At 39.4% G+C, this 26268-nt stretch overlaps 1 protein-coding gene across 1 annotated transcript; it reads right to left on the reverse strand.

Moving 5' to 3' along the window:
• Positions 1-42: 42 nt before the first annotated feature.
• LOC104577650 (Golgi phosphoprotein 3) lies at positions 43-25962 on the reverse strand. Its single transcript, XM_088522835.1, has 4 exons — positions 25747-25962; positions 10865-10996; positions 4834-4948; positions 43-1714 (listed from the first exon to the last, which is right to left on the reverse strand). Exons 1-4 carry the CDS (start codon positions 25960-25962, stop codon positions 1290-1292), a joined length of 888 nt encoding a protein of 295 aa, XP_088378961.1. The 3' UTR covers positions 43-1289.
• Positions 25963-26268: the final 306 nt, after the last annotated feature.

The raw sequence follows: 26268 nt of genomic DNA on the forward strand, positions 1-26268 counted from the left end.
GAGGCAAGTAATTTTAAAAAAGCCAAAGTTTATATATATATATATATATATATATATATTACAATAGTGTGCTAATCAGCATAATTTTATATAAAAAATAAAATATAGCATAGCATCCCGTTACAGAAATTTTAATCACCTGAACTGCAGTCATTACTTGCTAACCATTTACATGCAACACCGGCTAGGACTGACTTTTTGCTTTTGAAGTGTAGACATTTAGGAGACAAACATTAACTCATGTACAAACAAAATTAAAAACTGCACTCAAGAATTGTACTGGTCACAAGCCTCTTCCATATAGGAGAAAAAAAAATTACAAATGATGATAGAAAGTTGTCTCTTTCCATACACTAATTATCAAAGGCAATGCATAGACTGAGAGTACCCGGATGGCAAATGTTGCAGACATTGGAAATAAACAGCTTTCACACAGAGGCGCTTTATAAGAGGCCTTTCCTTCCACCAAATGGTGACGACTGAGAGCAAGCAAAGGAGCACCAGGCGTACAACTAAGTAAATCTTGCAAAAAACGAAGATGGGGGAGGTTGTTAATATACATTTTGAACTATATATACAACATAATGGAATGTATCCCATCCCAAAACTGTTTTATGAAACAATTGGACCGCTCTACACTAGCCTTATGACTCAGTTATAGTTCTAATGAAAGCATAAGTACACAGGAGATTTACACATAAAGTGAAATTCACAGAGCATTTAACAAGAACTATTGACAAAGCTGCTTAATGGCATTTCTGCTTTTAAAGTAATTTTGTTAAGTATAAGTGAAACTTTCTCTGTGCACAGTGTCCTCACAGACACTTCAATATGGAGCTTTGGTGATTTAAGAAGGCCCTTTTCTGAATTGCTATGAACTGTATTGCAGACCTATCAAAACACGCACACGTCTGCGTCAGTTAAGACTAGTGATCCAACTGCATGCACACTTCCTCCTCAAGGTGCTTCCCAAGTTAAACCACTGCAATAACAAAAACATGAAAAATAGATTAAACCAAGTATTTCAGATAACTGCAATTTAATAGACGTGAAATGCCAATATGGCAGTAAAACCTTTTTCTGTTGCTTTTAAACAGGAAGGTCTCTTGTACCAGCAGAATCCTGTATACAGATACACAGAGAAGGAGGGAATATACCACTTATAATTCCCAAGAAATAAGAGCCAATTCATCATGTGAGAAGGTACAAATTACAGAAAACCTGAATAGTCAATAGAAGAGAAACAACTGGTTTACATGTAAGAAGAGAGAACACCAGTCTGATTGCAGTTACTTTGTGAAAGCTGCTACTACTGCCCACAGAACCTCATTTGTGCTGGCTTTCATACATTCAACCTCAGGGTCTAAATCCAGAAGCTGTCGCACTCTCTTGGTGGCTAAATCATACTGCTCATCCAAAAGGGGGGCAAAAGCGTTCTCCAGCACATCCGAAGCATGGGCTAAGTACACGAGTGCCAGCAAGCGCTTGTCCATGCGGTGAGGGTCGTTCACCCATTTCTCAAGAACTGCTTCTTGCACCTTCTTGATGAGGCGTTGCTTGATGTTGCTGTTGGTGAGGGGGTGCGTGGTCATGTCAAAAAGGAGGAAATTCTGTTTCTCTGTTGTCAGTACGCCTTTTTCCACTAGATTTTTAGCTAACCGCTCACGGACGTTCCGCAATTGGTAGTGCAACTTTAATGGGTTCCATGTTTCACCTAAAAAAGCAAACAGAAAGAAAGCTGGTCAGGCCAAGTTTAATCTGTACTGTTACTTTTGTTTTTATCCCCCCCCCCCCCGCCCCACTGTGGTGCAGAATGAGCTGTCAAAATCATATAACTGAAAACAGGTTGCTGTGCTCGTGTCAGCATTTCTCTGATAGTCTCAGACGCACATGCACAGGGAGCCCCTAAGAGCATCTTTGAGGAGCTTCAGCGCACATGGAAATTTAGGACGAAACGCCAATTAAGCCATGTCCTGCTTAAGAATATGGCATATATACTGAAGGAAATAAACACAGTCATAAAGGAAGAGATTTTTTGGGTTGTTTTTAGATAAGAAACAAAGAATATCCTCCAAGCCTGCCCATTTGCCTCTTCACAGCCTGTATCACTTCAGGGACTGGAAGAAGTGTCATTGCCATCTTCTCAGTCACAAGGACAAACTCATGCACACCTGCCCCACGTGTCCTTCTCTCTTTTTTTCTGCTTTTTCAGGTTTACATTCTTCTCTCCCTTCCTGTCCCCTCTCTCCAAGCTACTGTGTGTATGGGGAGTAGGGGCTTCAATATTTCTACAGAAATTATTTCTACTGTTTTTTGTTAAGGCAGGAGAACTAGGCGCATGCGTATGTGTGTGCACACATGTGCGTGCAAGGGAGGGAAAGCACAAAATAATATAGCGTGTGTGTGAGATGGGGGGATTTAAAAAGCACAAAGCAACAGCTACTGATAAAGCAGAAGTTGTTAATCATTTGGACAAACCTACCTTTGGTTAAAGTTTACATAGCAAGCTGAGTGCTTATCATAAACATTAAAATCCACCTCTGATACAAGGTAACTTATATTTTAAGATGCAAGAGAAGAGATAACAAGATATTTCTTATGCAGGTGGCTTTTTCCATAAGTGATCTGAGAATTTCTATAGCATTTTGTTTCCTAGCTGGAAAGTCTTTAAAAGATCATTGGTATATTCTTAACAATAATAAAAAAGAATTCTGAAATGAGTTTAAGGTTTCTCCCATTGTGATGGAAGTTGATATGCAACATATTTAAAGTAAAATTCAAGTTCAGTAAGTAAATGAAGTGACACCAATTGCAGAGTGAAAGGCAAAAACTCTGTGAACCCACCCAGGCCCATTTAGCACACTGAACTATACAAGTTTCTGTATGACCCATACTGTACTGAACGTGATTCCCCACACTGACCATAAACAAAGCTTTTTAGAATGAATCTAAAAAGTGAAATGCAATAAAAGCAGATTTTGTAGGGAAGAGATTATTTCCTAGATTTTTTTAAATTTGTTAGCTTGATATTTTATATGCTAAAAAAATGTACTGTGGTGACACCTTGTGACCATTTTCCTCAATTACACAGAAAATTGCTTGTGGAAATACAAACAGATGTTTGTTACATTTGCAGAAAGATCTGACATTCTGACCTGAATTTCAATATTCCCAGCTTGGGGGGGGGGGGGGGGGGGGGAGAAATCAGCCTGGAAAATGTAGCCTTAAACATCTGTTTATTTATTTAGCTATTTATATTGTGCAAATATTTCCATGCATACAGTATAATTTTAAGCAGTATCTTAAGCAGTATCATTGATAGTTACAGATGGAGTAGCTATCTACCAGGATCAGGCTCCTAGCTAAAATTCTAAGTATTTTTTCAGTGCAATCGATCAAAGCCCAATATAAAACACCAAAATATTTTTCTTGAAAGGGCATCTGTCTAAGCCATGGGAAATGCAAAGGTCCCTAACCCCAACTAAGAAATAAATAAGAAGAGAGGACCGATCCAAGTGACAGATATAGTACTAGCAATAAATATCTCCCCAGAGCCAAAGCTTGGCAACATCAGGCCTCAAGACAAAGCTACAGCTTTGCTCATTCATTTGCTGACCTTCTCCTGACTTGGCACTAACCTGATGTGCTCCACACTGGGAGAAAGGTGAAATGTCAGCACAGATTGTGTTGGGGGTGAGAATCACACAGTGATTTTGCAAGCTGCAAACCTGTGGTGGTTTGGCCACGCATCCCTGCTGTCATGGAGCACCTCGTTCTCCCTTCTTCCCTGCTCTCCTCGCTCTGCCGGACACACAGCAGGGAGGAAGAGGCAGGTGACGACCAGGGCATGAAGTAGGAACCAGAGTGGCAGGAGGGCTGGCTCCAGTGGCATGGGGAGAATGGGAAGAACACGATCAAAACAGGAAGGCAGGAGAAATTTTGTTGGTCTTTGAAACTCTTGGGTTGTTACATTGTTACACACAGAACATAAATTTAGACAGACAACTTCAAGACTTGTGACCCCTCACCTAGCAAAGTCCCATTGTTGACAAAACAGTGTTGTTGTTTTCCTGCACAACAGCTAGTCTAGGGAAGCTGTATTTGGTGTGTTTTGTAAAACAACACACAAACCTGGGTAATGAGTCTTGACTCAGAAAAACAATAAAAGCACAATAATAAATGGGTAATGGATGTTGTTCATTTCAGTTTAACTTACATATCCTGAGAATACAACCATGGTGGAAGAATATGGAAAATGTTAAATACAATGATAAAGATGAAGTCTAACTGACTTTTCATCTTTTTGACAACAATTTATTAGCATTTGCCAGAACAACTGCATGCAAAGCATCCATCATGAAGTCTTTGGTTTGAACATCGATTCAAAAACACCGCTTACATTTCATATCAGAACCGTGAGTTCCTTATCTCCTTATCAACAAAGCTGAATGCTGAGGACATACAGCTGTATCCTGAACTTCCACTAACCCTCCTTTGCAATTACAGATAGAGCGTGCCACATCTCCAGGGTACGGGCCTGGTTTACTTCGGGCTCTGTTAAGATGCCTCCTTCACAGAGTTGAGATGTTCTCCAGCACCTCCATCTAAATCCTCTCCATATCCAAGTTAAAGTCAAAAGTGACAGTTATTTCTATTCGATTAAAAGCTACAATTGACAAGAGACTACTCTAGAGGAAAGACTAATGAACTGTTTTGCATACTTTCTCCCCTCAAATTGTAAAGTATACTCTCTAGTGATGCCAGATAATTAGTTTTACTGGAAGGAAAAAAAATACACACACAAAAAGCAAATGCATTGTGTCTGAGTCTTACCACTGAGCAGTTCAATCCAATTTTGTACAGTTTCAGGAGGCTGGGTCTCTTTTATGTGTTTCAGAGCTTCATCAAGTAGAACATCCCCTGTAGGCGCATCTGACTTACAAATCACCTGAGGCAGAATAAAACGCAGTCAATAATTTGACTTAATCTACACACTGTAATCACTCAGCATTTAAGGACTAGAAAAATCTACCTGTTACCAGAACCAAGGAGAATTTAAAAATTCTCCTTTAAGGATGTGTAAGTTCTAAATATATCTGATTTAAAAAAAAAAAAAAAAAAAAAAAGGTACCTTTCATCTTAAGCTACCTATAACCCCTTAATCAACTAAAATGTAGCACAAATGCATGCTTAACATGCTTAACTATTTTTAAAGGAAGATAATCCACTAACGTCCCTCATTTTCACCTTAAAGGTGAGTACAGTGCAGCATTAGATTGCTTTCTGATGGCTGTCATCTATTCTACAGCTTCAAAGCAATTTTTTCAAAGACTACACTTAAACAACTAGGTCACATGAAGCTGAGAAACCAATTAAAACCAAAAAAGCAGGAAGCTGGTTTTCTTCTTCCATAGATTTATGGATAGAAGTAGGTTCAAGAAAACAGCTTTGAGCGTTGCAGCTCTAAAGAACACACTGACCTGCAACACTACATTCCATTTGCTAACAGGTAAGACACATGTATTAGGCAAAATATTTATGTCATTTTATTTGTCTCAAAGTTTAAGTTTAAGTTTATTATTTAATAACTGCTAAAATGATTTAATTGAATTCTTTCTCTAAGAGAAAGCAGAAGGAAAAAATGTTCTCAGTAATAAAATAAGAAAAAAGAATAACTGTTTATTTACCAATATAAGTAGTTATATAAACCATGTACAAATACTGCTTTCTTCTGGTTAGAACAGTACCAAACTAAAACTTACTGGTTTAACAAGCAGAAGTCCATATGTTTTAATAAGAACAAAATAATTCTTTCTTCTTTTGGAAAATTATTAGATATTCAAAGTTATTTGGGAAAATAATGATTAAATCTTGCAACTGAAGTACTCATGCATTAGCAATAGATAGGTTAAAAAAAAGATAACGGACAACTTAGATTCAGAATAATTCAATTCGCAAAGGAGAAGCAGCAGGTGAAAGATCTTGAATTAAATTCATCTTCCAAAGAGCTGAAAAGGTGTATGCCACCAGCCTGGAAAAATATTACATGTCCTGTTGGAATATGTTTCAGCTTTACATTTGTTCTATAATTCTAGAAATTCTTAATACTAACAATAGGGCAATAGAATATCTGCTTAAGGGGTCTGTAGACAACACTCAACCGAGAGGAGCAGGAGGCTACAACAGCTTGATAATGACACCATTACTCTAAACGGGAGTCAAGTCTGAAGTCTGTGAGAGGAAATTAAAAAGAAATGTAAAGTCGTATTGTTAGGATGCAAAAATAGAAGACAAATATAAAACAAGTAATAACAAGTTCACAGTTCAAAATGTCAGTAAAAAAAGATCTAGCAGTTACAGTAATTGACTATGAACTCAAAAGCCAAGTCCTTTGGTAGAGGGAGAAATTTCTCTGTAAATTGTATTAACAGTAGTATTGTATGAGATAGATAATTCTTTCTGAACAACAGATCAACGTTGAAAGATTACGTCCAACTCAGTAGATATAAAAGCAAATAAACTAAGATTTTAGTAAAACCATCAAGAATCAAACGCAATGACACAGTGAAAGATTAAAAATTACCTTTTTTTAGTTCTTAAAATAAAATCCGTAAGATTTTTACACCAAGATATCAACCACTACCTTAGGGTGCCTAGCTAGGAAAAAATATCAGCTTATTTGGGAAATATGGAAGATGTAGGATATATATTGTCAAGCACTTCACAGTGAGGCCACTGAATTGCATTCAGTGGAGAATTTTAAGATAAACATCTGCCAGGGAGAGATCAGAGAAACCTGATTTTTGGTTACTGCAATAAGATTAGCTAGTCTATTAAGATACAGTCCAGATCCACATCTCTGGGAGCTCAAGATCACTCCAATCATAGAAATCTGATATTTGGTTTTAAAAACACAATTACATTGTAATCCAGACAATCCAGTATATTTAAAACTCAATATACAAAAATTTACAATTATTTTTATATTTTCTTTTTATTTTGATTTATCTTTCCAATTTACAAACTTAGAACATGGCTGCACTCAAAACCTCTATTAACCATCTGAAAGAATATTAGTTATCTTCAAGTTTTATATCAAGATAAATGATATAAACTTTAATTATATATCTTTATTTATACAACTATAATTTATAATTACATAATAAATATTTTATAATATATATATTATATAATAATATAATTTACATAATATATATAATTTATAATTATATATCTTTAATTATACAGGAGCTTACTTCAGGTTGGACTTTCAAGCTGCTAGATTCAGCTCTATCCATACCCTTCCTTTCAGGTTCTTTCTTAACCTGAAAATACACCAACAAATTTATCTTCCCTTCTTTTTAAAACTGACATTCTGGCAAACAAATGTATTTTCGTATCTTTGAATTGCCCCATATGATAAATTTCACAGTAAACCTTAGTCACTGTGGATATCTTCGCTCTGCTGCAGTTAGTAACCTCTTATGCATCATCCAGCTTAAAGAGATAAGATGTGAAATCATTTTATAGACCTTTTTTTATATGTATATATAAAAAAGGCTCACTTTGAAGAGATCTAACCTAGGCTTCAGAGTATTTTTGAAATAATAAGTTTAAAAAAATAAATTTAGAAAACATCTTTCTTTGCTTTTTTTTTTTTTGAAATGGGTTCTTCAAGATATTTTTTCTTATCACTGGAAAGGAAGTTTAAACAGATGGTTTGAAAATAATCCAGAATGACTGTATGACCCTAAACACGCACATATTCAGAGCAAAGAGCTGTAAGGAACAGAGACTCTTCCATTCAACTTATCCTTTGCCTCTAACTAACTTGGATCACACTTCCATGATATTCCTCTTCCCTGCCCTCTCCCCATACTCCCTTCCATGGGGAAGGGCAGCAGAGGAGACCCAGACACCCTTCAATGCTCACAGCTCTGCCTGTTCCTGAAGGAGGATTTACTGACTATCCCTGCTGAGTACTTCTCTCCAGAGTTTTCACACCAGAAGTCACAGTTTCCTTGCCCTTCTTGTTAAGTTAAGAGGGTTGAGGATCTCATGAACTGAATCATCACAGAGGACCAAGTATCCACAATGATGGATTTTTTTTTAATGGATGAGCTAAGCTAGCGAAAGCAGCTAAAAAGCTGATTGTGAGATGATAGCCCTCAGCCCTACTGAAAACAAACAAAAACAACAAAAAAATTTACTTATTCTAATTTTTCAATGATCTATAATGTGCTAACTTGCTTGAAGGAGCTTCTACCCACCAAGTCCCAGGAATGGTTAGGAGGGGAGAGGAGGAGGCCTAGCTTGAGAGGCTGAAGCTGTAGAAAATAATACTGAAGTTCCCACCTCACTGAGCCTTGGATACAACTGGACAGCTCATTCCATTCACTGAGCACAGTATTTAACTCAAAGAGAAAGTTGGGGTCAAGGTAAACAAGGCTTGCAAATTCCCTTAAAAAGGGATGGAGGGGACTTGATAGTTGAGACATTGAAATCTAACAAGCAAAAAAAAAAAAAAAAAAAAACCAAGATGACTGAAGTTTGGCCTTAGACAGTGCAAGACTTCAAGTAATGTACAGAACAGTGGGAGTCATCCCCAAGAATGATTACTCAACTGAAGGGTTGGGAGAAGATGGGAGAAAGACACAGTGTATATATCAGTATTAGGGATTTCATTTGCAGACAATTCTTTAAGCATAAATCAATCTTAATTTGGATTTCATATTAAGTCTTTTTCATAGAACTCTTCTGCCTGTAAAAAGAAAACTCATGATTGCCGTAACAGCAGAAAGGAAAGTATTTAATCCTGTGCAGCGTATAACTTCTTAAACAAACAAACACAAAAGCCACTTGTAATATTTTTTTTAATGCAAGACAAGCTTGGATTTTATTCTTTATTGGAGATAGGCACACGTTATTTTTCCATTTTATTAAAAAGCATAGTTAAAATTTCAGTTAGACCGATCTGACAGGGTTTGTGTAGAATGAAAATAATTGCTGAAGAACATTCCTGAATGCCTAAGGAGCCAAAAACTTTAGAGGAAAAATTTCTGTGCAAACTAATCAAAGCTAAATTACTCAAATGAAACTAGAAGAAGCAGGAGCTGTTTGTCTGAACAGAGGTTCAATCCTTCAGAGCGGGTTGGAGAATTTTCAAACTTTCCATTAAAAAAAAATAGCAAAAGGTAATATTAACAGGGAAGTCTGCCATAGAAATAAATTTATTTGTGGTGAACAGGCAATATTCAACCACGTTTTTTCAATAAATCTATTTCAGAAGTATCCACTAATGCCAATGATGTAAAGATTTGCCAGTGTGACCTTTAAATATTTTACACTAAGGAAAAATCCAGCTGCAGAAGTGTGGAAGAATTGTTTGAAAGCCAGAACTCAGAGAAAGACTAGGGCCCAACTGAAGTTTTGGCATTACAAAAGCTTTCTTGGGGTGATACACAGTTGCCACTTCCAGGATGGTTGGTATGCACGGACTCAGCTCCTCCACGGTTCCCTGGGCAACACAATCTGCCCTCCTCGCAGCTGCAAAGGGGAGTAACGGAGGATGGAGTGAAGACACCGCGGCCAAACTCTGTTGCACTCCCTGTGCTGGGCTGCTGATAAGCCGCACAGTGGCTGTCTAATGGGAGATATACGATAACATGTCCAGTGCTGAGCCAGCAAAGGTGGCAAATCACTCCTTTCGGATGAACTTTGCTGGAACTTTGCTCATTATAATGTGAAAACCACACCTCCATCCCAAAAGTTACCCGCCTCCGAGGTACGGCCACCCCTCACCAAGCATGCACTCTAGATTTTTGATTGACTGTACCTTTAAATGAAAGCGAGAAACTTTTTCACCAATCAATAACAATATTAAGTATGACTCTAGTCACTCAAGCTCCACCTGAACGTAAAGAAAAGTATAAAAGGTGAACTAAGGATGAAAAGGTGGGGGGAAGAAACCATTGTAACTCCTGGGTCAGTTGACGGGCTGATCCCCCTTTCCTCCCCTCGGACTAGCGCGCTGCCTGAGGAGACTCGAGACTGAGAGCCCTCTCCCATCTTCTGGGGTGAGTGATGATTGCACATTTGTACATCAGAGCTAGTGAAAAACCCCACGCTCTAGTAGAGAATTTCCTGTACTGACATCTGAAACCTGCTTTGTAAATGTTGCATTTGAATAAATCATACTGTTTGTGAACTTGGCTACTTGTTTGGAGGGGGCGATTGTACCTACAGTTGATGGACTGTTCGCGATTCCAATACTGCCAGGGTCGAGCTTATAGGTGATCACACTATTTGGGAACTCGATTCACTCCTAGGAAGGCGACCGGACCTACGGTCCGCAGACTATTTGTGAATCCAATACTGCCAGTGTCGGGCGTATAACTAACACAGTATTTGATATCTCCTCCCCCCCACCACCACTACAGCTTTCAAACTGTAACAAATTAAATTAAAGCCTCAAATCTTCAAGATTCCACAAAGAATCTTAAAAATATGCCCATGCTAACATTAGGTATATAGAATACATCTAAACTCCCAGTCCCATGGGCAAAGCAGACCCGGGCTGACGGTCTCCGGGGTGCAATGCTCACGGGCTGCTTCCTTTGCAGGCCGCAGCGTGCAGCAGCCAGGGCCTCAGCAGGGCACAACTGTTGCTCCCGGCCCTGGGCAGCAGCAGCTGCACCACAGCCTGTGCCAGCCGCTTGGGCAAGGATCCCAACAGCAACCGGAGGCACTGCTCATGATCCTTATCCCCATAAAAACGAAGGGAAAAATAGATCTTTTCCTTACAAGCACTTGTAAGTTACTGTATTGCCTGGAGCATTTTGTGTGACCGTTTTTCTCTGCTTACCTTTCTCATTAAGAGGCTTTTGCGCCTCATTCCACAAGCCTCCAGCTGGACACGTCCCCGCAGCCCCAGCTCGATTAACATACAGCCACGCAACCCCGAGGAGATGCAGTCATTCCAGAAGGATGTGTAACCCTGGGAAGGACAAAAGAGAGTAAGAGATTTCCCTCTACAGCTGAAAAAAAGTGAAAAGGACTTCCTGCCTTTTCTGCATCCACCTTCATTAACCCCGTCCTTGCTACCCTAACTCAACCTGAAGCAACACAGGTAACCGACCATCATGTTTACTGAAAACAAAAAGGAGAAACAGACCCATCCCCAATTAGTTTTAACACAGACTCTGTTCTTTGAAGAGCAGAGAACTTCAGAAAAGTGATACAAATTAATACAGCAAGGTATCAGCAACTGCTAGATATTAAGTGTAGTTTATAAGTAGTTAAAATAGCACAATTACATTTCTCAGACCTCAAGTGTTTGACATTTCCAGCATCACACAATCTTATCTGGATTTCCTGAGAAACATTAAAGTTATTTTACATCCATAAACATAATAATCTGAAATCAAGATTAAGTAAGATCTGTAGCATACTGTAAATTAATAGAAAAATCAATCAGAAAAGTGGCAATCAGGAGAATGTATGGAAGAAATTTTTCAGCTTGATTGTAATAAAACCAAAAGACAATGAAACTTTTTCAATAAAATATTTAGAAAGCCACCATATGCCTACCATTTTGTCATTTAAATCTCTAAACAGGGCAGAACAGAGTATTTGACTCAATAGATCTATTCAATACCTAGAAACACATTTACTGACTTCTGTACTTTATTTCTTGAAAACTGTGAGGAAGTATGGTCAGTTTTGAAACTCACTTTTCAATTTAAAAGAAGCTTAATGTTACTAAAACACTGTGACCAAAGACAAATTTATTTACAAAATTAAGGTGAGCTGATGCTTTCACTTGCAGTGGGAAGAGAACTTCTATTATGGAGTAGAAAACAATCAATAAAAAAAATGTTACTGATGCAAGACCAGCATTTAACACAAAATAATTTTGAGAATTGATTTGTCTTAAATGATTATGGAAACACCAGGTGTGATACAGAAAGGCCTTCCAAAATCCCACTAGTGATGGCATCCCGTCTGTGAAAATATCTACCTCGAGATGCTCTAGGAAAAGCTGCATGAAATAAGAAAAGCACTTTGCCTTTCACAGGATTCTCATTCTAACCATGAATAAAGACTAGCTTGAATCATAAGCAATGCCATTCAATACTACTTGCAAATAAAGGCTGCCCATGTACAAAGATACCTCAAGTGTATACATCTCAAGTCTGCTAAATATGTTTAGATCAACAAATGCATGTTCTTAAACTTAGATTTCTAGGAACATGATGGTGTTGTCTTCCACTTAGCAGCTAGAGAGAGCTGCATTATTAAAAATTAAAATAATAAAAAGCATTAGCTTGAGACCTGCAGTATTAAAAATCCAGTACTCCTAATATTGTACAAAAGCTCTGTATGTCTAGAAAGTCAGTAACGAAATACATCACAAACATCTATCGACAAGACCATAAATACAGGGTTGGAAAGGTGGTTAAGAGGATTCCTACTCAGCCCTCTATTCAAAGTGTTGTATTATTATTCAAATAGTTTAAGTTATGGAATTTATTTCCTTGTGTAGTAATGAAAATTTGCAATCTTGAATGAAAGGGAAACAAATGATCTTGAAGAGATTATGGTCTTCATAAATAGACTGTGCTCACACTAGTGGGTTAGATGACAAAAATCAGGAGAATGTTTACTGCCTTTTTGTTTAATAGTCTTTCACCAAGGTGACAAGAGAAGGAACACCACCAATTTTAAAACACAGAGATTATACTGGTGAGATTATACTCCCATGGTGAGGGAAAAGATATTTTGTGACAGAAGGCATCATCCTGAACATTTTTCAAACCATTAAAATGGTCTTTCCAGATAGTTCAGACAAAGGAACTGATCATTTTCGTCACTTACTGCAAAGACCTCAGACAACTGCAGGAGCTTCCACAGAAGGTTAGTTTGGCACACAACAGCCTAAATCATTTCTAAATTATCTCAAACCTCTTAGCGTAACTGAAAAAGGACATAGACATTTATCTTCAATACTGCAAGCAGCATCTTGTCACCTATCTCAAATAGCATACAGCGTTAGCTAGAAAAAAAGGATACAGAAAAGAGAAACAAGAACACTCAGCAATACAATATTACTGCATATTATAAATGCTATAAATGGACAGTGAAGAAAGAGAGAGGGAATCGGGTAGGGAGATTAACATGTGTATAGAGTAGGAGAATAATAATATAGAAGGCTACTTCTTTTTCTTGATTTCTTGAATTCTTGAAGTAAGAATTCAACTGTTTCTACAGGGAAGCAAAGTAAAAGAAAGCTTACAAAATATGAGTTAAATTCATAACAGATTGACAATGAGGCTTGCTAGGCAGCAATGAACCTGTAAGCCACGCATGATTTGGGCAGTCCCTTCACCCCTGCTGGGAAGGGGCACTGGAAGAGGAGTCACCAAGCAAGCCCTTTTGACAGGTATTCCTTAGCCATCGTTGATAAGAGGATATAGGAAACAGACCAGAAAACCGGTTAACACTGTTCTTGTATTGTTTCAAATGCCTAAAATTCTTCAAACAATGTCCTGTGGACAACAAAGATCACTACTTAGATCTTTGATTGCAGAGGCTCATTTCCCCATGCCATGTTACTGTGACACATTATGAAGCTTCCAGACATATAAAGACTGGAATTTTTGTGACCCTCAGGAATTCCTTTAGCTCTGCTTGCACAGGTGAGGCAGAGGAGATTGCACACTAATGCTATGTAAGTATTTATACTTCATGCAGTGAGCAGGCATCTTGTTCTTGATCTGCTCTCAGAGGGCGAGAAAAAGCCACGATCTGTGCACTTGCAGGCAAGTCCTTCCCAGAGGCTAGGTCTAGTTTTGCTGGGCAAAGTGCACGTTTTTGCAGTTTCTTCCTCCTTGCTGTAAGGAAACACAAGCTGAGATCTACACACAAACCACAGGGTAAGCACATACCAGGCTCCAGTCTCCTACAAATGCTGCACACAGAGCGCGGCGAAAAGCACGGTTTACGCAGGGAAGGGAAGAACAGGACTGAAAAGGTGCTATCGATGCCCTCAAACCTTTAGTTTAGGCTATTCCCTAGCACTCTCGGGTCCCCAGAACCACTACAGTAAAGGCCACTGTAATTTAGTACATACGTAAAAAATCAGAACAGTAAGTTTCTAAGATGATCAGCCCATCCATACGAGCTTGGCAGAGAGCAATGCCAAGCGTGTTGGATATTTCTACACAGTGGATGCTGTTTGAAGAACTCTTATGAAACCTGAAATAGTTTTGCTTAAGCTCAAAACAGCCAACAGATTTATTCATTCAGCTTCCAGGCAACAGTCAAGCTATCTTATAGAGAAAAAAAAAAAAATGTTCACTGTCTTCTTTACCACAAGTGCAAATTAAAGTCACCCAGCAGTAGCAATACAAAAATACAATTAAATTGCTGGTGCCAACGGTGATATTTCACATTCACAGACATTACCTCAAAGTATTTACTGTGGAAGTATCTTTAATGGATTACAGAGCGAGGGTTATAAACACTTTCATAAAGATGAGGACAAAAGACTTGCACACACCATATAATTAATGTCTTATTTCAGAATACTTTATTATTTATTTTTTACCCATAACATTTAATTACTAAAATTCTCTTCCCACCACAAAAACAGAGATTACTACACCAGCCACAGATCAGAAAAGCATGAGGAAGAGGGCAAAAATCGGAAAATATCAAATTAAAAAAAAACAAAAACAAAAAACAAATGTGTTGGCACAGTTCCAATCCTGAAGTCTCAAGATTCACATACAGTAATTAAAAATACTGTGTTTAATTTACTTGACTAAGGCTGCCAATTTGCAGCACCCTCTACAAAACAACATAGACTGTGGCTACCAATATGTTCCCTGATTTGAGCCCGTGAGTCTCAAGCTATTACACATTACTTTGCAGTCATGGCAAATGAGTATCAGCCCTACAAGCCTTTTAATTAAAAACATCATAAAGTCATGAAAATAGTTGAGGGTGACAATGGCCTGCTTGGCCAAAAAAATTGGGAACAGACCCCTCGAGCCCATCCTCAGATGTTCACACACTCATTATTCCCTATTAGAGGTTGGTGCCAGGTCCAAGTTTTGGCACTGGCTCAGCTTCAGTTTACCACGTTTGAGGCACAGAGGTGGTACTTCACTGCGACAAGGCAGGTAACCCAGCTTGGTCTGAACTTCTCTTTCTAAAAGTCTTTTCATATTATATTCAGGCTTATAGTATCCTTTAAACTTTACTTAGCACTCTCGACATAAAAGCAAAACAAAACATTTCTTGAAATGAAACAAATAATTTGGGGGGAACCAGAAGCAGAACCATCATTAGAGCTGCACACAAACTGAAACTCCTGTTCACAGGAAATTCCAAGTTTAAATTTTTTTATAACAAAACAAAAAGACAGACTTGAAAATTTACCAAAGAATGCAATTTCTGAAATTTCATTTAGAGGGAGCAGGAAGAAAACTTTTAACCCCTTTTAACCAAGGTAGCCTCATCAAAAGGGAAGCTGGTGAACTGGGAAGGCAGCAGAAAGCCAAGATAACCAACAACCAGAGCACCTGAGGAGTTTGCAAGTCCTGGCTCCAGGGCACTACATCTGACAAGGGCTCCATGTCTTCGTGGCAGCTCGACTTCAGGATTCCTCAGCTAAAAGGCACAACCTAGGTTAAGGAAAGCTTTCATTTTCACAAACAGTAAATTCTGAATTTAAGGAAGCCTGTTTTCCATTACTCCGCTGGGGACCCTGCCATTACTTTTACATGGGCAGCATTCAAATACTGTGTCAATGGTGAAAATGTAAAAGCACTAAACTTATGTTTAAGACATGTTAAAAGACTAAACTTATGTTTCGACATAAAACAAATATCTAGCCTTCCTAAACAATGGTTTCTTTATTTCTTTCTGTTCCTTCTGATGTGTGACAGAACCATATTTTTATGGTATGCTCTCAGCAATTACTGAGGGCAAACATCCTGGAGAACCTGCCATGCCTGCTGGCATCAGGGGAAGTCACCGAGGTCTATGAGCTCCAGGTTGGCTTCACCACCCTTGCCAAAATTTACACAGCAGCATTTAGAGAGGATGAAGGGGGTGAAGAGGAACAGGATTTTAGCTGAAAATAGGCTGGGCTGTTCAAAATAATTTGCAGCCCTAATATAATATTGGGGTAAGGTAATACTGGGGTAAGGTAATATCCTCTCACTACAGACACCTTTTATTGTATGAATTAATCCATTTTCAGCTTCCAGTGATCAAAGAAAAACCTTTTTTTTTTTTTTCTTCCTTTCTTTCCAGTGCAGGCTATTGTAATTGAATCTACCTGAAGACAAGCATAACCACAGCAGCAAAGCTGCAGCTGAGAGCAAAAAAAGTCTCAGACAAGAAAAGCTGACATGATTAAACTCTGTGTGTGCTTTAATGACCTAGAGAATCTCTGCTACTTTCTAAAGAAATATTCAAACTCCATACAGTTGTCCAAAACTCTAATAACTGTAGGCATAGTTACCTTAAAGAAAATTTTATCCCCCATAGCAGTACAATACTGCATCATGCCAAGTAGGGTGTCTGTGGCAGTTCCCTCTAGCAAGACCCAAATTTATTTTCTTTGGCAAGGAACTGTGTAGTCTTGCTGCATCCTATTTATATTCAGCTGAAAATATAATGTGCAGGGTTACGCTCTTTCAAATAACTCTTCAGTAATAACTTGCCTTTTCTCCTTTGCTTATTTATCGCTTCCTTCCCTCTTCTATTGCCCTAAAAAGAAAAAAAAAACACAGGGAAAGGGGGGGGGAGAGGAAAGGGGGGGGGGGAGAGGAAAGGGGGGGGGGGAGAGGAAAGGGGGGGGGGGAGAGGAAAGGGGGGGGGAGAGGAAAGGGGGGGGGAGAGGAAAGGGGGGGAGGAGAAAAACTCCAGCCCTTCACCACCTTAGTATCCTCTGCTGGACTCTCTCCAGTAGCTCCATGTCTCCCTTGTACTGGGAAGCCCAGCACTGGATGCAGCACTTCCAGATATGGCCCGACCTGGGCTCAGCAGAGGGGAAGATCAGCTCCCTCAACCTGCTGGCGACTTGTCCTAATGCTGCCAACAATTCCATGGGCCTCCTGGACACAGGGGCACATTGCTGGTTCACTGTCACCTCGCTGCCCACCAGGACCCTGGTCCTTCCCTGCTGAGCTTCTTTCCAGCTCTTTTTGAGAACTGGAGTAACACGAGCCTTCTTCCAGCCATCATATTCACCACCTCACATATTCTCCATTCAGCCACCTCACATATTCTCCATATCCTTTCAAAGATGGTTGAGAGTAGCCTAACAATGATGTCCACCAGCAACCTCAGCAACCCAACAAAGCCCATGGACTTGTGCATGTCCAGTTTACCTGTAACCAGCAAATAAACTCCTACGTTACCAGCTCTTGAGCATAAAGTCTGACATGTATTTGTAAAAAAGAAAAGAAAAAAAAACATATTAAACTAGTGCTCAAATCCTCCACATTAGATACTTCACTGAAAAAACACATCTGACTAAAGCAGCAAATACGGCGGGGTCAGAAAAGTAGCTCCTATCATGCTTAGACACAAGTTTAACCACCACAAGCTTATAACAGAAACTTGCAAATGATTACATGTCTCATCTTAAAAATAGCAATGAATCTAGTATGTCTTTCCAATGCAGACAAAGCAGGTCTAATATTGGCTGACTTTGGACCGCAATAGGCAGCATTAAAACTACAGTTCCCTCCTCTGGGCCTAAGAGCACATTGTACCTGTGCCCAAATACAAGATTATCAGCCTCTCCTTTTCTTCTACAGCTGCCACAACCTAAAACATTAAATAGAGCAATGTGTTATTTCTAACTGGGGAGCAGTAAAAGGTTTCATTTTTAAGGATTTGCATCACTTAACACATCACTAACGAGGATGGATTTCCAGAATAAAGATTTTTTTTTTTTAAACAAGACATGCACATACTGGATAGGGTTCCTCCTATTCATCTCCTTCATCAACAGTTGCTTTTTGGTATGTTCTTTTCAGAACAGGTCTATCAACTGTTTCACTTAGGCAGGCGCAAAAAAATTACAAGAATTTGAGGTTATGTCATAAAAAATGTCACATCAAGAGATTATCACTATGAGATAAAAAAAATCCATCCATATCACACTGTTCTCACAATTAAGGAAAAGTTTCTTGCATTTCTTAAGATGTACTAATTATCAGTTTACACTTTTAGACAACGGCTGCAACTACAGCCTAAAGCAGAAGTCACATTTACCTATCCAGCACAGGCAAAGCAGCTGTAAGCAGCATGTAACTGATTAGTGTAGGCTGAACAAACATCTGGCTAAGCAGTATAGGCTAAACAACATTTGTCTTAACTAATTAATAACTGTTACACCTGCCTTCTCCATTATATAATGCAGAATACAGATTAAAATGTCAGTCTGATATATATCGAAAGCTTCTTTGACAGCAGAGATTGCTGAACGAGAGTAAAAGAGTGCCAGGGTAAAATCAAGTGCCTGCTGAAGTACAGAGTCCTGCACTGCGCAAAAGTGATTTGCTAAAGAGAAAACCCACAGTATAATACAGGCCTGGGCACAAAAGACACCTCAACTAACAGCTATAAAAGACTGCATAACTAATTTAGCCACATGATGCTATCTAGCAAGACTGTAAGGACAGAGGACTAGAAAGTTTACAGCAGGAAGCATCTTACAAGCGATTAAAATCAGTATCAGAGACACAGAGACATGCAAAAAGCCTGATTTCCTAACGTGATGAATAAATTCTATAAATTCCACAAAGAGCAAAGGACCTATAAGCGTTTAACACCTTTCCAAAAAGGTGTTAAACCATTTGCTCCTATTCATCCAGGCTTACATGCTCTGCGCTTTGGCAGAAGAAAACAGCTGTGCTTGATTTCAGGTGTAACTATGTCAGAAATCTGTGACTGTTCAACCATTCCACAGTAATATTTCATCAATATTTCTACATGGAAAGAGAGTTAGTTGACATAAAAACTCTTGGCAAGCAGATTAGTCATGAAAAATCTAGTTATGTGACACATAATAGGTTGATTGTTATTTCATTTTCTTTCATTGTTAAAGAGTTATGGCAAAACAGATTGAGATTATTGTGTATGAAACCGAACCTGACTCACCCTTCCCTCAGTAACACAACACAGAAGCAACAACATGCCGCAATAATTATTTCCTCTGCAAGTGCCAAAATTGTTCTACCATATACTATGTGTAACAGTCATGCTGGTCACCTCAGCCATGCAAAGAAGCCCTATTACATATCATTTAACAAGATCAAAGCAGGAAAACCAAAAACAAACAAACAAACAAAAAAACCCTGAAATGTTAGTACAGCTTTTCTTCAATCTAAAATTGTATTTTTCAGTTTCCTGATTACTTCACTCCTAGTGATTAATCAGTAATACTTTCTCATATACTTCAGGCAAAAATTTTAATGAAGATAGCTTGCTATTGGAAAGAAGTACTGCACTGTTTTTAAAAGCATTTAGAAAGACAAACAGAAAAGTGTCACTAGGAATGCTCCAACAAAGAGTATTTGTTCTACTTTCCTACTTTCTTTCTTTCCTGAAAGAAAAAGGAATTACACTACATGCCAAGTTATCCTTGAATAAATCATAGAGATTACAGATTAATGCTACTGTAGGAGTGCAGATAACCACATTGGCTTCATTCAGAAGCATAAAAAATAAACAGTTTGAACACATGGACCCAAATTGGATCTATGATGTTGCTTCCAAAGCAACTCATCCTCCAAAGAACCCAGAGGAGGATTTACACAGCACAGTACAGGGGCACTTCAGCCCTCGGTATACAGAACTTGGGGCTCTCCTTCCCCACGCCCCATATCTTCTGCCAGGTTATAATTTATGTATGGACATGAAATAAAAAAGGAGCAAAAAGGTAGGCAAGTATGAAGAAAATAATTTTTAACCTCAGACACTACACACACTGTTGTTACTAGGCCCTGAACACTTGAGAAAAAGCAAGTGTTTGTCAAGGATTCAAGACATTCATACATCATTCCTCAAGTGATATGTGAATTCCCAGTAGACACCTCTTTATGTTTCACTTATTTGTCCCAGAAAATTTACAGCAAGACTTGGGAGTGTGCAAGTTGATATTCAGATACCAGGATGAGTTCTCAAAACTGGATTACTTACTACACATGCAAAAAGACAGACTTCTGTATCCTAATTAAAATTTCACAAAGCCAAATCTTAAGTTCTAAGAATCACCACCTATATTTCAAATAGATTTAAAATTATTTATTCACTCCTCCAAAAACAAAATGAGAAAACTCTTTAGGATTAAAATACAAAATTCAGCAACAAGGCCTACTACTCAGCTTCGTCAGAGCAACAAAGAAGAAACTGCATTTTAGCACTAATTTGATCAACAAATGTAGTGTTATAGAACAGAAGCTAACAAACTAGCTGCCTAATAGCTTTTTTATCTTTATACAATTAAAAATATCACAAACTGGAGACCTTCAATTAAATTATTTACATAGAAATCTATACGGTACCCTAAAATTGCCCTAAAAACTTCATCAATAGATGAAGTTTTTGAAGGCTGAACACAAGCAGTCATGATCTAAGAGAACTTCTGTATTTCAGTGATTTAACATTACTTTTCTCTCACAAGACATTTCAGTCTTCAACAAAGGCTAAATAAAAATTAAATATATATATATATATATATATATTTATCAATACAGCAGATTGTAGCATATGACTGTTATTTCATCATACATTAGCTATCTTCCAGCAAATAAGGAATTGGTTACAGAGCAAATTAATACCTTATTAACTGTAATTATCTGAACTAGAGAGGCAGGTGTGATGCCTTTGTATCTGATTCGGTTTGCTCAGTGGTACCACGTTTGCTGAGTACAGCTGCAGCTGAGTGCATTGCTCTATTTCAACAGAAACCCAACTCCTACCAAGCAACCTCCAAGAGAAAAAGAATCCTGTGCACAAAAAGCTAAATGGAGCACTAGTTATGAGCACAGCCAGCTAGCAACCTTTCAGTTTTCTATGAGACTGAGATGCAAGATGTCTGTAAAGGCTGTAATGAACAAACTAACTGGCCTGTTCTTACCTTTTAGCTGTAGTTTTAAAAATGAGCTAGCTTTTAATATTTATCATTCCATCCTTTCAGGGAGTGTTAACTTTAGATGCTTTAGTGGGTCTATAAGGTAACCTCCCCCCTTTTTGTGGCTTTGATCTATCCTTTTGCAGTATTATTTTTAATTTGAGAGAGCAAGGTATTTCAGTGACTTTTTTTTTTTTTTATTCCTATAGCAACAGACTAGTGCACTACTTGAAATGAATGAGTAGCATTCCCTTTACCAGCTTTGTTTCTGAAGAGTTTCCAAATGAGTTACAAGTGTTTTTGTGATGTTCCCTGAACTACCCTAGTCCTGTATTTGGCTCCAGTATTTTACTTGCTCTACCAAGGATGCCAAATCTATCAACTTGCCACGGGTGCAAGTTGAAACATAGAAAGTTTAATCTCCATATGAGGAAGAACTTCTTTGCTGTGAGGGTGACAGAGCCCTGGCACAGGCTGCCCAGAGACGTTGTGGAGTCTCCTTCTCTGGAGATCTTCCAAATCCACCTGGATGCTACCCTGTGCCACGTGCTCTAGGTGTCCCTGCTGGAGCAGGGGGGTTGGACCAGATGATCTCTAGAGGCCCCTTCCAACCATAAGCATTCTGTGAGTCTGTGAACTACAGTTCATCTTTACTCTTCTGTGAGCACATCAAGATATTATTAATGGAAATACGTAACTAATCTATCAGCCTTGTACATTAAAGATGTGAAATTGTCAGAAGGTTTTAAAAGACTTCAGAGTAAGATAATGTATATATTCAAAAGACAGATATCTATTTAATACTTATTTTTCGAGGGAGTGTAAGTATGCCCATAATGGAAAACTAGTCAACAGCAGGGTAGAGACACAGCAGTAATTAAACAATTGCCCTGAAAATTCTGCATATTAGTTCAAATATGAACACAAGTGCATATGCATGTATTCTCCTTTAGGCCTCCTCTTTTGACTTTTGACATGAGGGGCACTGTCAGTCTATAAAGCCCCTTTTCTACATCACTACAATGTATGCCAAAAATCAGGTGGTTTTAGTCTCTCATTCCACACACAAATATAGTTACCACAAAACACATGACCATTACAAGTAAACAAAAATGCAAGTTCTCCTCGGTTGTGTGCTTGATTACACTTGAACAAGTTCCATTTCCAACGAGTACAATCATTATCTTATATATGAGAAAGAATCACATTTATACAAGTATTATGTATTTCAGCATATACTCCTCCTCATAACCTATCTTGACCTTAGAATACAGAACTAATTATGTATACATAGAATATACAAACGGAAGAGGAACAATCGATGGAAAAAAGATCCAGCAGCTGACATGCATAAATGACATTTTAATAAAGTCAAAGAAAAAAGAAGTATTAACTGTGTGAACACAGTTAGTTATGTTGGAGCAGTAAGAATGGGATTGCAGAGCGCTGTGTTTGTTTTAAGATAGCTGGACATTCACAGCACTGCAAACCAAGGCTGCGGCAACAATCGGGCAACAACTTCCAAAGTTTTGCCAGAGTTCAATCATCAAACTGTTCTGAAAGCATGATTCACATCAATACCTAGCAGCCTCCTAGAAATGTGGGATGCATCAATCCATCTCCGTCTGCTGAATCTTCCTGAAAAATTCCTACGAGTCAAGCTCTGGCCTCTACACTTACAATTATAAATAGTATCTGCTCAAATGCAAGCCATTTTCATACACAGTTTATATCGTGTAAAGCTATACTGACTGATGTTGAATATTAGAACAAATTTCTCCCTCCCAAAAATTCAAGCTAAGCTATAAAAGGCAGTTATCAATGTCTTCTCTTGAGAGTGAAAGCCAGGGTTTTTAGGGAAATATGCTCTTATCCATAAAGAAATCCAGACTCCTGGATTTTTATTTATTTTACACTCAACACTAAATTATTTTATTCTGCTGAAATAAGCGGATAAGACTGTCAGCTTTAAATTTACTGGCTTTCCATTGAGTTCATATACCTGTCTCTTCCTTAGAATTTATTAAGTTTCACAACTATAATTTACATGCATTGTTTTTTCTCTGCTTGTTCTTATTAGCAAATCTCACATAAATGTGAGGAAAAATCAAATCTATTGGAGGCAAAAACTTTATAGAAATTACTGCAATTTATTTTGCTTGCTTATCATTAGAACAGTAGAGAACATCTTTTAAAATGAATTCGTAGTTTTAGTTTCAGGGTTTTTTTTTTAAAAAAAAGAAAGAAAACCTGAAGACAAAGAGATTTAATTAGTATAAAAGAGAGGGACACATATAGACACAAAACCAAAATGCAAATCCTAATAATTATTGTCTAAGAAACCTCAGAAAATATGCATGCTATCATCTGTGTGCCTAAGACCCCTATCTTAGGGATAACATTATCATTCTTTCTGTCTGGTCTGTCCACTGCAAGATCTGCAGAAGAGTCATGAATAGCTGAACAACTGTACTCATTTAGTTATTTTTTCCATACAAAGAAAACTAAGATTATCTTTAGTACAAGGCATTGTTACACTTGATAAAAGTGGATGATGGGCAAGAGTGATGCACACCAGGGCAAAGCAGGATTTGTTTATTCCTCCTTTTAGTAATTAAACTTTTTACCATACTAGGAACAATCGTGCTCTAATATAGTCTTTTTTGGGAGACAGAACACTCACTAACTTGAAATCTTTACAGTCTAATGCCCACAAATTCAGGCAATTTAGCACACAATAATGGGGAGAAGGGAGGAGAAGATGAAAGATCATTCAGTCTATCCCATCTTCCTCAGGGCAAGCAATCCTGACAGATATCTGTCGTGCCATGCCTAACTTACTGTAGTGCAACTACTCAGCTGAGCACAAAAAGGAATGTGCATAAGCATAAGCCTTAGAATTTATCTTCATGTTAAACAGGCGGAAGCACACAGCACTGAGCATCTGTTCACTTTATTAGGATGTCATGCCAAGGTCCATCTGTAAAAATGGGATTACAAGAATATGGCCTAAAAACTGTCTGAAAGAGAAATAAAATGTTATTTTGGCAGCAAGATGGATATAGGTAGACCTATACATATTAATAACAGAATGCCAAACAGAAAAACCATTCCTCAATCTATTCATTATTAACCAGCAAACTTATTTTAGATGCAATGCACTGTCAAAGAACATGCAACTTTGCAGCTTTATTTCCCATTACACTGCACTCCTGAACACACAGAGTTTTAAAATACTTATTTTTCCACCCAAATCAACAAACTGTCTTCAGTAGGGTTGATTAAATAAAAAATGGAGCAGGTCCTGTACATAAATCCAAATTAGAACTCATGGCTAAGATAGAGATCTACTTCACCATGCACCATATTAAACTGAGCAGTTTCCTCTGGCAGGCCTGGCTTCCTGCAGTGTGCCTGCTTCTTCGGACAGTTACCTCTTCCAAGGGAAACAAAGATCCAGCACACAAGCAGCAATACACCTCCCTCAATGAATGCTATTCACAGGTCTGTGACAAACAATTAAGCTATAAATCAAAATTATGTAACAATGCTATTTCCATATTTGATCCACTTTCTATTGTTCAAGTCCTATTTTTGTCAAATATATCTCAAACATATTTTAAAAGAGGTTCAAACACATTTTTCACATGTGCTAGACTGGAAGACAGAGAAACTTACTGATGACTTCAATGCAGCTAAGCATCCAAAAGCATTTGAGAATCCTATAAATACAGGATAGTTCTGTCTGACTAAACACATGGAAGTGGTCTAGTCACCCACATAGGAGCCACAAGTGAGTTGCAGGAGGAGTAAAAATATCACTGGTCTGCCCAAACCTCCACTCCTGTGCGGAGGCCCTTGGCCTCCTCTCTAGGGGACCTGTCTTCCCCCAAAACCAAAGTTCCCTTCCTTGAAATGCTACAAACATTGTCCCCCCTCTGCAAACCCCACAGATGATGGGCAATTCAAAGACTCAGCCCTCCCTCTCCCTTGAAATCCCAGTGTCCTTCCCACTCCTCCAAATCCCAGGCCTGCTCTAACATGTATCCCTGCCTGCAGCAGCATCACTGTCCCCATCCCCAGCAATGCCTCTGTCCTAACCCAATGCCGTGACAACCTTCCTGATCCAGCAGCGTCCTACCTGCACCCCACACATCCCTTCCACATTGGTAATGCCCAAGAGCTCCCCCGGATCCATAAACGCTCTCTAGAAGCCCTCAACAAAACTGTCCTTTCAGGTACCCTCTACCCAGTGCCCCCACTACCTCCAGGGCCTCCTCAGGCACCATGTCCCTAATGTCCCCTCCACATCCACTACCCCTTCCTGTGGCCCCACCACCTCCAGCACCTTCTGGGGCCCCCTCTCTCTAACATCCCCATCACCACTAGCACCTCTTCCTGTGTCCCTAACACCTCCACCCAGCACCCTCTCACCAGTGATCCCATCACCACCAGTGTCCCCACCACATCCAGCACCTTCTGGGACGCCCCCTCCCTAACGTCCCCACCACATCCAGCACCTCCTTGGCTGTCTCCCCACCGTGGCCAGTGCCCCCCGAGCCACAAGTCCCTCAATGCCCCCGCACCTCGCGGTCCTTGAGGCCCAGCAGCAGCACCTCCTCCATGAGTGTGAGCCGCGTTTCCTTGGAGTCGCCCTTCTCGTTGTTGCCCGGCTCATCCTGGCGCCCCTTGTCCTCCGGGCCGCCACTGGCACCCCGCTCCTTGTCGGCAGTGGCGGCGCTGCGGGAGGCCTCGGTGCGGCGCTGCACCAGGCCCGAGCTGCGCTGGGTCAGGGAAGTCATGGCTGGCGGCGAGGCAGCGGCGCGGGCGAGAGGAGGAAGAGGAGGAGGAGGAGAGGAAGAAGAAGCGACGGGGCCACTCGCACCTCTGCCCTATTGATGCCGGGGCTGCAGCAGCCCGAGGGGAGGCATGGGGAGTGGGCCGGCCGCAGCGGCAGAGCAGCAGCAGGAGGAGGAGGAAGCGCGGGGCCGGTGTCCTCCCACCTCAGGCAGCCAAGTGGCAGCGGCACTTCGCCTCCAATATGGCGGTGCAGGCTGATGTCAGCGGAGGATGTGGCAGCAGCTGCAGGGGGAGGGCACCGGAAAGGG

This window comes from Tinamus guttatus, unplaced genomic scaffold (genome assembly GCF_059628265.1).
Source record: "Tinamus guttatus ecotype Peru unplaced genomic scaffold, ASM5962826v1 Tinamus_guttatus_pri_ptg000168l, whole genome shotgun sequence".
NCBI classification, from domain to species: domain Eukaryota; kingdom Metazoa; phylum Chordata; class Aves; order Tinamiformes; family Tinamidae; genus Tinamus; species Tinamus guttatus.

Excerpts from the sequence above, each read along its gene's own strand:
- LOC104577650 (XM_088522835.1), bottom strand. The coding sequence starts at position 25,962 with ATGACTTCCCTGACCCAGCGCAGCTCGGGCCTGGTGCAGCGCCGCACC. Across the intron at positions 10,997-25,746 it reads TGGGCCTCAAGGACCGCGAG|GGTTACACATCCTTCTGGAA; the intron begins GTGCGGGGGCAT and ends TGTCCTTCCCAG. Across the intron at positions 4,949-10,864 it reads AAAGCCTCTTAATGAGAAAG|GTGATTTGTAAGTCAGATGC; the intron begins GTAAGCAGAGAA and ends ATTCTGCCTCAG.